The 13,061-nt window shown below is 40.8% G+C and overlaps 1 protein-coding gene across 1 annotated transcript in view; it reads right to left on the bottom strand.

Annotated features, from left to right (window-relative positions):
• Window positions 1-574: 574 nt before the first annotated feature.
• The window catches only part of VIPAS39 (VPS33B interacting protein, apical-basolateral polarity regulator, spe-39 homolog), a 36,743-nt gene continuing 24,256 nt past the window's right edge, over window positions 575-13,061 (bottom strand). Inside the window, exons 16-20 of the mRNA XM_054972555.1 lie at window positions 4,600-4,689; window positions 4,352-4,438; window positions 4,012-4,101; window positions 2,741-2,845; window positions 575-1,367 (exon numbers count right to left, since the gene is read on the bottom strand). Coding sequence (XP_054828530.1) covers window positions 1,347-1,367; window positions 2,741-2,845; window positions 4,012-4,101; window positions 4,352-4,438; window positions 4,600-4,689 — 393 coding nt within the window. The 3' untranslated portion in view covers window positions 575-1,346. The remainder of the gene's footprint in view (window positions 1,368-2,740; window positions 2,846-4,011; window positions 4,102-4,351; window positions 4,439-4,599; window positions 4,690-13,061) is intronic.

Below are 13,061 nucleotides of genomic sequence, written 5' to 3'. Positions count from 1 at the left end.
TCATGCTTTTCACTGGTATCCTTTGAGGCTTGGGCTTCTATCACAACAGGAACATTTTTAGATTGACATTCTACCTCATTTTCACTCTAAAGCAAATCCAGAAAGAACGTGTACATGTGCAGTTACCTACCACTGCAATCCTCAAAAACCACTCACTTCAGTTTGAGTGACATACATAGTGCTGATTTAGCCTAGCTGCTTTGACGATTACATTAAGGATTGTCCTCTGCAAAGAACCAACATAAACACATGCTTCCAGTAATTAGATGGAACATGTGAAACCAGATCTTCCGATTTATCAGCCTGTCCCTTCAGGCCTGTATTTAAAAAACAAATGTACACTGGGAAGAGCACATATGCAAGTCAGTTCTTTGTATCTCAACTAATCCACTGCAGGATGCTATGTGACAGATGCTACTGACTAAATGAATCAAAAGGCAAAACTGCTTAAAAGTTGTCAGAATGCAATTCTCCATCATATTTGCAACTCCTTGATGATTCTCTGGTTGAAAATAAAGCGGCTGTGCTCTTGCTGTAGGGAGCCTTCATGAGGAAACACACACAACAACACATGCAGAGAGGCAAAGCTTTATTTTCAGGATTAAGACAGGGGAAAGAGTCCCATTGACAAAAATGAAGTCTAGAGTGAAGATCCAGGCCTGAAGCACAGCTTAGGGTAGAAGCACCAGAGGCTAATTAGTTTGATCAGCTGTCATTGGAGGGAAAATTACTCCACTTGTCCAGGAAGTTCAGCAATAATATTGACTGGCCCCAACCAGAATCCACTTCAAGTTCATTGGCTGAAAGGCCACGTCATATCTGGAGAGGGGAACATGAGTGAGGTTTATCACCCATGCCACTCCAATACAGGACAGTCTTTATGCAGTATTTTCTAATAAGAATCCCAGTTACCTTGTTAAATTCTTTAGTGCTTCTGGAGGCACGTAGAGTATTCAGCATAGAGTTTGAATTCTTATCATAGTAACAACGGCCTTAAGCTTCAGATATGGGTGGGGTGGAATGTTTAGCTGCCTCGTCCTATATACAGATGTTTTTCTGCAAGAAGCACCAGCTTCTTCAACCAAGTCCATTTCTTCCTGTCCCTCACATAGGCAAACTGAATGCAAGGAGTGTGGACTTCAGCCTGTCAGCTTTGTCTTCCATTGGCGAACATCTCTTTCGACCAAAGCATAAACGTCTGTTTCTGTCCCAGGATCCACCCGCAGCACCAGGTGACAAACAAACTAGACAGTGGTCTGAAATGACACACACAGATTTGGCAATTTGCCCTGTAACCGTTGTTGTGCCAGCAAAGTAAGGCTTCTTCTGAGATGAGTGCACACCTCTCAATTCTTCCATCGGATTTGCTGAAAAAGAACAGGATATAACAGGTCTCAAAATTATCATAGTTGTAAGTAAATAATGATTTTGAAAAGCTGTGAATTCAGCCAGTGAAAACAAAAGGTTATTCAATCATGAGACAGTTTACAGCTCCCCTTCACTCCCCGCTCCCCATTATATGAACCAGCCCACAGTAAACAGAGCACATTTTTATTGATTAGAAAGATTTCCAAACTCCTTGGTTCTACACCTTAGTAATAACCATCAGCTGAGACAACATCCTGCTAACAGAGAGAGAAGAGACAGCAAGGCATGGACACATTGGTGTGGTATCTGATGTCCTACACTGGATATAGAACTATACTGCACAATTATGCTAGACTTGCACAGATAACATAGAAAAGGACGCCTTACAAAATATACAACATAGGAGATCAACTTTTATTTTTTTAAAAGAGGAACCAACATAAGGCAGCAACCTCATCCACTCATTTCTGCAACTACACCCCCTACCAGCCTCACAAAAACCTATGCGTTGGATCCAAAAGTGCCCTTCTACCAGCACAACAGAACGTCCACTAGCAGAATGGCACTTCTGTATGTGTGTGTGGGAGGGGAGTTCCTGCCAATTTGGGCTACTTGAGTCTTTGCACAGCAATCATCTTTTTCAAGACGTACATCTCTAGTAGGGAGCCATGCCCATGATGTGTTTGGAGACGCGTACGTTCCCATAATACTTTAGGTGCGCAGGCAGAAAGCTTGAATGCAATGTAAAGTATGAATCAGTTGTTTGTATATCTCCAGGTGCTACTTATATACTGTAGTAGTGCAATTCTATGCAGAATTACTTCAGTCTAAGCCTATTGGTTTCACTGGGCTTAGACTGGAGTAACAGCATAGGACTGCCGTTTGACAGTTTACTTTTACCATTTCACCAAGATGAATCCTGAAATACGTAAGGAGATACGTGGGTGTCAATTGTATGTTATCTCACTTTATAGTGTATTCTGACCGTACCAAGACTTGTGTCTCCTTATGTAAGACAAAGCATGATTTGGGTCCAAGTAGCACCTCAAAGACCAACTAGATTTCCTGGTTATGAGCTTTGAAGAGTCAGAGCTCCTTTTGTCAGATACAAGGAGTGGATGTCTGACTGCAGTCTTTCTTGGACCTTAGGACAGGCTGATCAGTTAAGACCTTCACTGGTTGGCATTCAGCCTCTCCCCATGAATAAGGAAGTTAATTTAATCACTAGTCTTTTTGCAACTGATAGGCAGACTTGTCAAACAGAAGATAATTGAAAACAATGGATATGTTGCTCTTTAAAAAATCTCTCAAGATATAGTCCCGTTTCCACTTGGGTCTTGGCAAGCAGCAAAATGAAGTTGAATTTTCTTACTGGGTTGTTCAGGATACTATCAATCTTCTCCTCTGCTGGAGAACCACGGTCAACCTTACATCTGTATGCCATCAGCTGGAGGCGGTCCTTCAAGTCTTTATATGTCTAATTAAACAGCAAAAGCAGAAATCAGCAAACGTAACTTCAACCTCTTATGACAGCTTTCTATCTCACAGTAACCTGGGGACTGATCTTCCAATCTCTTCCCTACAGTGTCACGAACTTGGTTCTATCACAGAATCCATAGTGCTCAAATTACAGAGAATCCCATAAAACAGCTCTAATAACTACAGATTTAGGCCAATGGAAATTATTTGATAAAAGTTGCGAGATTTTTAAAAAGTCTGTGAAGAGTTTCTTTCTGTATCTGGATGAGAAGCGTTCTGCTTTCCACAGATATCCATTATTTCCTACGAAAGCAACCCCAAACTGCCCGCCTGCCCCGCAGCTCCCGCTTCTTTCCGCCTTCTCTTGCCGCACTTCTTTGCAACAGGCTCACCCACCATGGGTAGCATTGTCTGGAATAATATTTTTAACTATCTGTGTACCTCTTTTCTTTTGTGCCAACATGACCATTCGGAAGTTGGGGTTCTTTTTAAAAGTTATTACATTTCAACGATACAGACTTAGGTGTCTGTTCAAGTCACTCAACATACAAGGAACCCGGGGGGAAAACAGATAAAAAGAGATTCAGGCAGATTACCTAGTCATCTAAGCAACGAGGAAGCTCAAGCAAAGGAAGAAATCTTGCTCTTTGGGGTGCTTGTATATGCAAAGACTGGCTAGAACTTTCAGCAACACAGCAGTTGGACCAAGTACCAGCAGTGGCTTCAAGTTGTAAGCGGCTGCAACAGCCAGATGGACTTCTCTAGGGAACCTAGTGGAGGCTTCCCTGTGTGCAACTATTTCAGAAGCAATTTAAATGGCTACCAAGAGAGCGGGGAGAGGCCGCAGCTCTGAAGCACAGGCTGCTGCAGGGAATCCTTAACAGTGTGCAGGGCTCAGAATGGCCTATCTGGCCATTCCTTGGGCTTCTGGGAGACTAATTACCTGGAAAAGTTTGTGCAAATGGGCTACCATGCTTCCTCCATCTATCTCTGGTTGACGTTCATGCAAAATTCAATACAGCCACCCCTGACTATTCAAGGATCCTAAAATCCAGGGGGCTTAACTAAAAATTTCCTGCAAATGTGAGATCCACATCCACCACACATCTGCTCCAGTAACAGACTTAACAACATAAACAGCACCTCATTCCAGCAGAAACTCACGTCTATAACAACATCATGGCACTTGTATTTCATGGCAAAGTTCAGCTTTGTCTCAACATCTTCCACCAGGCGAACATAGTCCTGTAGAACCTGAACAAGAGGAATGGGAAGCCTCAGTAGAGCTATCCAGAATCTGTGACCTCTCCTCCATCTTCCCTGCCACCTAAACATTTCTCCACTAAACTAAAGTGCAACCAATAAGGACCCATCCTTTCCAATTCCCAATGTAAAAATAGCTAAAATGAAAATATACTAGCGCAGAATATGAATGCATCAAAAGACCAGTCCTAGAAGTACGCTAGCAAGCATGCTGCAAGTGGAAGCTCACCCACTTACTCACCTGCACTGGGGCATTATTCCGCTGCAAGATCTCCACTACTCGATGGAAGCCAATGGGAGCTTTCTTCTTTGTGTAGCCCAACCAGTTCTGCAACCATATGAACCATTAGAACTTGAGATAAAGGCATACAAGGTGACTACAGGGAGTTGGGGGGGGATCCAAACCAAGTATTTAGGACACACAGATGCCCTTTAACCTATGGAGACCCATTATTTTGTCCAAGCTCTGAGAAAAGCGCACCAACCCACCTTGGTGGTGAACAGAGCATCTACATCATGCCAGGCTCGGAGTTTGGCACGAGCAGCTAGAGCTGTTAACACATACTGTTTGTCTGAAATCTGAAAGGACAGAAAAGGAAGGGTTAGATGGTGGTATGACAGAAGGCAGATCATGGTCTGACCCAGTGGCCAGTTTTCAGGCAGATTACCTAGCACCTGCAGGTTCCTGAGATTCTTGCAAAACATGCTCAGTGAGTTGGACCACAGTTTGAATCATCAAGGCACTTTTTAAACAAGATTGAGCCAGATGGATTATTTAAAATAGATTAGATATGCCTCAGACTGTGGCGAGTTGAGTGGACTCTGTAAATTTAGCACATATTGGTATAATATGGAGATTGTAGTAAAAAAAGAAACAGACTGCCTCTGCATTCAAACACACTTTTTAAAAAGCTAGCATCAACATGCATGGCCAAAGCGAAGCATGCTCCAGGCTGCAAATTACTAGATTATATTTTCTATGATGAGGCAATATTAGGCTGGATATGGCTGAGCCGATGATTTTTTTTTAATCCACATTGAAAATGAAAGGGAAAGAGCTCAGAGAGAAAGCCAAGCAAGAACAGGACAGCAGCAGGTGTAGAAAAACAGACTGACCCAAGGATTACTTCTGCACTCCAGACCACAACACTGTAAAGCTGAATGCAATCACTGTGTGAGCCAGTATGCTACTCAAAAGGGTGGGCTACCCACTCACTTGCCATGCATCAACTCTCATAAATCTCAGTAAATTAGCAGACAGCAGTAGGGCACCCTAGAAGAGTGGCTACAGAGCCAACAGACCCAGATGAATCAAGAAAGAGAATGAAGTCACATGCTACAGTAGGGCAACAACATGAGAAAGCCAAGCCACTGGTACTTTCAAACGGGAAAACTGGGAGGAACTTCAGGTCTCGATTCTACCTGTGGCACTGCTTAAGTCCCACGCAAAGCACCCCAACATTTATCCCAACTGAACGGAAGCCTCAGCTCAAGGCTGGTGCAGGAGACTGAGGGACAACCCATGGCCAAAGACCACTGGGGTTCTAAGCTGTCTCACAAAGCAAGCATCTGAGGGTTCTGATACGCAAAGTAAGCCACTTTGAGTTTTGCTTTGCAAGGAAAAAGTGGGATAAAAATATTTGAGTAAACAAATAAATGTCCCAGATGACCCTGCAGAAGCATTTGATTTTCAAGACACGCAATGCCATGCTGTACTGGTTTGTGAGAGCTAGACCGTGTCACTCTAAGACACAGTTCCTGTCGCATACATGTTTAACAGCATTTCTCTTTCCTAAGAGAATGTAATGTATGATCAACTGAAGTCTACCATGTTTAGTCTTGCCCCTTGCCCCTTATGGCTAATAGGATTGTGCTGGGCTGGGTTGCCTCGTGAGATCATTATTGACTTTTCATCTAAAAAGATTCGGGACACCATCCTATATAACTCATACAATGCGGATTTGGACTTTATGGGTTTGAAAGTCAAGATTTTGAAGGACGTTCCATTTCTAGTCCGGAAACGGCGTTTTAAATATAAAAAGTTTGCAGCTCTTCTGAGGGACCATGGAATAAAGTACAAATGGTTATTCCCGGAAGGAATATGGTTCAGATATAAAGATCAGGCCTATAAGATATTATCAGAAGATCAACTAAAGGATTTTGAGAATAAAAACCCAGAACTCTGCTGCACCAAGAACGAAGAAAAGGAGGAGCCGGAGGGGGGGGAGGAGGAGGAGAGCATCGCAACAGCAGTTGCACAGAGAGAATTGCGTCCGGGACCTAGAAGGGGGAGGAAAGTTTAATCAGAAATTGAAATGTTTATTCTCTGTATGATTAACCACTCCATCATTATTCTATGGAGCTATTTTTGTATTATGACAGTATGAAGGGAAACATTGAAGTGTAGTGTTTAGTGTTTGTAGTTCATTCCCCCCCCTTTTCTTTTTCCACCCCCCTTTGTCCCTTCCCTCTCCCCTTTCCTTGTGATAGTCTGGTGTAGTGTTTTGTAGTTATGAAAAATAAAAAAATTTATTAAAAAAAAAAGGATTGTGCTGGGCTGGGTTCGTTGACTAGTTCCAGGAGGTAATAAAGGCCTCTCTGTAGCAGGGTGTAGCTCTGACATCCCTGGACCCAAATGACTGAAACAATTACCACCTGGTGACAAACATTCCATTCTTGGGCCAGTTGCTCAAGTGGATAATAGCTGCACAGCTTCAAGTGGTCTTAGGGGAGATGGGTTATTAGATCCATTTCAATCTGGATTCAGGTCTGACTCTGGGATGGAAAGGGCCTTGGCCTGATCTCCACTGGGACAGTAACAGGGGGAGCGTGTCCCTGTTGACTCTTCTAGACTTCTCAGCAGCTTTTGATACCATCAACCATCATTCTGGAGAGGCTGGATGAGAGTAGGCGGCACCATGCTTTGGTGGTTCTGCTCTTACTTGACCGACAGATTCCAGGTGCTGCTGGGGAACTGCTATTTGGCCCCATGGCATTTATGCCATGGGGTCCCACAGGGTTTCACCTTGTCCCCAGTGCTATTTAATGAAACTGCTTGGAGAAGTCATCCAGGGATCTAGAGTGAGGTGTCATCAATAGGAAGATGACATCCAGCTCAATTTCTCCTTAACAGCTAAGTCAGGTGGGTCTGTGGAAGTACTGAATAGGTGCCTTGAGAAGGTAATGGGATGGCTAAGAGTCAGTAAACTGGAGTCCAGACAAGACTGAGGTACCTTTGTTCACTGGAGTAGTTACTTTGAGACTGCAAAGTCAGCCTGCCTTGCACAGAGTTGCACTCCCTCCTGAGGGAGCAGATTTGTAGATTTGAAGTGCTACTGGATCCTAGCCTATGATTGGAGGTTCAGATCTCCATGGCACAGAGTGCTTTTTATCAGTTCCAGCTGGTTCATCATTTATGATCATTCACTGAAAAATGTGATCTCGCTACAGCGATTCATGCTCTGATCACATCCCAGTTAGATAACTGTAATGTGCTGCCTTTGAAAATTTGAAACTGCCTTTGAAAACGGTTTGAAAACTTTCAACGGCCCAAAGTGAAGGGGCCAGGCTTCTGTCAGGGGTCGATTACAGAAATTGTACCACCACTATGCTGAAAATCTGCACTAGCTACCCATCTGTTTCTGGGCACAATTCTTTTTTTTTTAGAAAAGTTTTTTATTGGGTTAGAACATTATTATTTTTACATTACATTCGATTTTCCCCAAATTTTTCATTTCTAACCCCCTCCCTTTCCCCCCCTTTTGTTGACTTCCAACAGCTTTCCCACCCTCTGTCCCTTTTCCCTTACTTCTATTAAATTCCTCTGTCTAAAACAGATATACATTCTCCATTATATTAAGCAGTACATCTTTAACTCCCTTACTTATTATACACCCAAACTGTACGTCTTTGGATAAACAATTTATCCCATTTTCCAGTTTTGAATATTTCTATATATCATAAACCATAAAAATTTCCCACATTTAAATCAAACAATTTGATTTGTTCTCTATATATTACTCATTTCATCTTTTTATGGTAATTCTATATAACTCATAATCAATCAATTTAACTCTTCTGTACATTCAGTTTGGTGCATATAAATCTTATCAAAGAAAGAAAATATTGTTAATTACTCAATCCTCATGTTTAAACCTTATCCTTAATTATTCTCTATCAATGTTCTATCAGTTAACCTATACATATCTATATATATATCAATCTATTAATCTAACTGCTTATAAATTTACATTTCTCTTCCTCCCCCGGTAAAGTCACCCCTCTCTTTTATACTTTTATTATACTTCAGTAGTTCTCAAACTGCCACAGTTTTCCTCCCACCTCCCATTTCTTCTCCAGATATTGTTTCAGCTTCTCCCAGTCCGTGTTAAACTGCCCTGAGTCCAGATCTCTCAGTTTTCTTGTCATCTTGTCCATTTCAGCCATATACAGCAATTTGTAGATCCAATCTTCAATAGTTGGCACTTCTTGTACTTTCCATTTTTGCGCATACAAAAGTCTAGCTGCTGCTGTCATATAAAATATCAACGTCCTATGATGGGCTGGAATTCCCTCCATTCCCAAGTTCAGTAGCAGGAGTTCTGGGTTCTTATTTATTTGAAACTGTAAAATTTCACTCATTTCTCTTATTATTTCCCCCCAGTACTGCCTAGCTACCTCACACGACCACCACATGTGGTAGAGGGAGCCCTCATGTTTCTTACATTTCCAGCATTTATTAGAAGTATTCGAGTTCCCTAGCGCAATCTTCTTTGGTGTCATGTACCAACGATAAATCATTTTGTAAATGTTCTCTTTAATATTAGTACATGTCGTTATCTTCATTGTAGTTTTCCACAAGTATTCCCATGCCTCCATTGTTATTTCTTTATTGAAATTTATAGCCCATTTCACCATCTGTGTTTTAACTATCTCATCCTCAGTATACCATTTCAACAGTACTTGGTATACCTTGGATATTCTTTTCTTGTCTTCTTTAAGAAGGGTCTGCTCTAGTTCCGAGTTCTCTGTTCGTATGCCCCCTTTTGCAGAGTCCGAGTTGTATAAGTCTCTAATCTGTCTATACTGGAACCAATCATAGTTAGGTGATAGTTCCTCTTGCGTCTTTATTCTAAGTTTAGATACTTCAATTTTAGTTATTTCTTTGTACGTTAAACATTGTTGTTCATTATCAACAGCTCTCGGGTCTATCACCTCATATGGAACCACCCATAAGGGGGTTCCTTCTTGTAGGTAAATTCTATACTTCTTCCAGATTGTGTATAAACTTCTCCGTACAAAATGGTGCAGGAACATCGAGTTGACCTTTACTTTGTCATGCCATAGGTATGCGTGCCATCCAAAAAATTTTTTATATCCCTCTAGGGCTAGTAGTTTCTTATTCTTTAATGTCATCCACTCTTTCAACCAAACTAGGCAGATTGCATCATGATAAAGTCTCAGGTTGGGCAGTTGCATTCCGCCTCTTTCCTTTGCATCTTGTAAAACTTTTACTTTCACTCGAGGCTTCTTGCCTGCCCAAACAAAATCTGATATTTTCCTCTGCCATTTTTCAAATTGTTTAGAGTCTCTGATGATTGGTATTGTCTGTAGCAAAAACATTACTCTTGGTAACACATTCATCTTAACTGCTGCAATCCTGCCCAACCATGACAAGTTCAATCTATTCCATTTGATCAAGTCTCTCTCTATCTGAGTCCATAATTTTTCATAATTGTTCTTGAACAAATCTATATTTTTTGCAGTCAGCTCAACTCCCAAGTATTTCACCTTACTAGTTACTTCACAATCCGTTGTTTCCATTGACAATTGTTGTTTCTGCTTAGTCATGTTTTTGCATAATATCTTTGACTTCTTTTTGTTAATGAAGAAACCTGCCAAATCTCCAAACTCCTTGATCTTATCTATCACTTTTGGCATGTTCTCCAATGGGTCTTCTACAATTAACATTATGTCATCTGCAAATGCTCTGACCTTATATGAATAGTCCTTTATTTTTATTCCTCGTATTTCCTCATCTTGTCGTATTTGTATCATCAGAATCTCCAATACTAAAATGAACAACAATGGAGATAACGGGCAACCTTGTCTTGTTCCTTTACTAATCGTCAATTTCTTGGTCAGTTCATCATTCACTACAATTGCTGCAGTCTGGTCTCTATAAATTTCCTTAATTGCTCTGACAAATCTTTCTCCCAGTTGTAGCTTTTCCATAGTGGCAAACATAAAGTCCCAGTTTAAATTGTCAAACGCTTTTTCAGCGTCTACAAAGAAGAAACCAACCTCTTTGTCACAACGCTTGTCATAATATTCAATAGCATTGATCACTGTCCTTAAATTGTCTCTTATTTATCTGTCTGGCAAAAAGCCTGCTTGTTCCTCCTCTATAACTTCCGAGAGCCACCCCTTCAATCTCTCCGCCAATATCTTCGCAAAAATTTTATAGTCATTGTTAAGTAGTGATATAGGTCTATAATTTTTCACGTTGGTCAGGTCTTGGCCCTCTTTTGGGATCAATGATATATTCGCTTCACTCCAAGTATCGGGAATCCTTTGATCCCTAAAAACTCCATTCATCACCTCTTTTAGGAATGGTGCCAGTTCATTGGCCATTGTCTTATAAAATTTAGCCGTAAGTCCATCTGGCCCTGGCGCCTTTCCTAGATTTGCGGATTGTATTGCCTTACTTATTTCCTCATCAGTTACTTCACTGTTCAACTTATTTCTCCAAGCTTCCGAGATTTCTGGAAGTTTGGTTTTCTCCAGATATGATGCTATTGATTCTTTGTTTACTTCTTTTTTATTATACAGCTTAGCATAGAATTTATAAAAGGCTCTACTAATGGTAGTCTGCTCCAAGTACGTTTTATTTTCTTCACAAATTTTATTTATTATTTTCTTTTCCCTTTTCTTCTTCAATTGCCATGCCAAATATTTCCCAGGTTTATTAGCACCCTCAAACGCTTTTTGATTCAGGCTTTTAAGGTTCCACTCCAATTCTTTATTGCTCATTGCTGTTAGCTGTTCTTGAAGAATTTTGATTTCCTGGTATATTTTCTTTTTTCCTGGTCTCTTTTTTAGCTGTGCTTCTTTGGCTTTTATTTTCTCCTCATTCTCTTGTCTTTTCTCCTCTTTCTTTTTCCTTGCTCTGCCATTTAAATCCATTAGTATGCCCCTTACAACCGCCTTGTACGCATCCCAAACTTTGTTGGTTGGTACTTCTTTGTTCACGTTGTATTGTATGAAAAACTTTGTCTCTCTTCTCAATATTTCCATATTCTCTCTTTCCTGTAACAAGTCCTCATTTATTCTCCAGGCTTTCCTTTTTCTCCTTTTCCCAAATTTCCACATAATTGGGTTGTGATCTGAGCCTACCATCGGCATTATTTCTACCTCCTTAGTCCATAACGCTAAGTCTTTTGAGGCCCAGATCATATCAATTCTTGATAATGTGAAATGCCTTGCAGAGTAAAAAGTAAACTGTCTAGTTTTAGGATATTCTCTCCTCCATACATCTTCGAGAGTCTCTTGTTGAGTCAACTCAAAAAAAAGCTTTGGCAATAGTCCTCTTTTCTTTTGTGCTGTTGTAGTCTTTTTGTCTAGTTCCAAATCTGTCACTCCATTGAAGTCTCCAGCAAGAATTATCTGGTCATATACAAGATCGTCTAAATGCTTCCTTAAATCCTCAAAGAAGCTTTCCTTTGCACCGTTAGGTGCATAAAGTCCGACTACCAACACTCTCTTTAAATTCCAATTACATTCCACTGCTACAAATCTAGCTTCCACATCTCTCATAACAAATTTTGGCTGCAGCTCCTCTTTTATATACAACACCACTCCTCTTTTTTTCTTGTTGGAGGCCGCTGCAAATTCTTTGCCCAATTTTCCAGATTTTAAGTATTTTACATCCTGTTTTCTGATATGGGTCTCCTGCAAACAAACAATATCACATTTTTGTTTTAGTAGCCAATGAAAAATATTTTTCCTCTTATTCGGTGAGTTTAGTCCATTTACATTCCAAGATAATACTTTACACTCCATATTCATGGTTTTGTTGGTAAGTCTTTTTCATTGTCCTTAATAAATCTCTCCATCTCCCGCTCAGATCTGATGCGTTTTTTTGCCCCTCCAAACTCAAAGGACACTCCTTCCGGTAATTCCCATCTGTACCTGATATTCATGTCCTTCAAAGTCTGAATTAGCACTTTATATTTTTTCCGATCCAATAACACTGATCTGGGCAGTTCCTTCATTATGATAATCGTCTTGCCATCAATCTCCAATGGATCTTGAAATTGTTTTGTCACAATCCTCTCTTTCATGTTTCTAGTTGTAAACTGCACAATCACATCCCTTGGTAATTTCCTCTGGGTTGCAATTCTCGAGATCACACGGTACGCCACATCTAGGATAGCCACAATTTCCTCCTCCTCCTTCCCCAGGTATTCAGCCAACACCTCAGTCATCTGTTCTTGCGCTGACTTCCCTTCCACTTCTGGCAGACCACGAAAACGAAGCTGCTTCTCCATGTGTTTAGTTTCTGCAACTGACATCCTCCCCTTCACCAGTCTCATCTCTGTTTGTTGCGTGTCTATTAAATTCTCCATCGCGTCTTCTACTGTTTTAACTCTCTGCTGCGTTCCTTGTAATTCACTACTAATCGTTTCCACGCCTTTTTTCACTTCTGACAGCTCCGACTTTACTGTCTGTGTAACCTCTTTAACCTCCTTAATAAGCTCCAATTTCGTGTCCTTAAGTTCTTTCATCATGTCTACAAGTTTTTTGTCCAGATTTTCTATTGCCGATTGCCACTCTTTTTTCGACATCGTGGGGCTTGCTTTAGCTCGCTCCCACGAATCTGCTCTCTTCCTTAACTCCGTGGCGTATAATTAAACGTTTTCCTTTTTTCAAATATCCCAATCTTTGCCAAA

This window comes from Eublepharis macularius, chromosome 2 (genome assembly GCF_028583425.1).
Source record: "Eublepharis macularius isolate TG4126 chromosome 2, MPM_Emac_v1.0, whole genome shotgun sequence".
Classification (NCBI taxonomy): Eukaryota; Metazoa; Chordata; class Lepidosauria; order Squamata; family Eublepharidae; genus Eublepharis; species Eublepharis macularius.
This window is presented reverse-complemented; position numbering and strand designations above follow the sequence as displayed.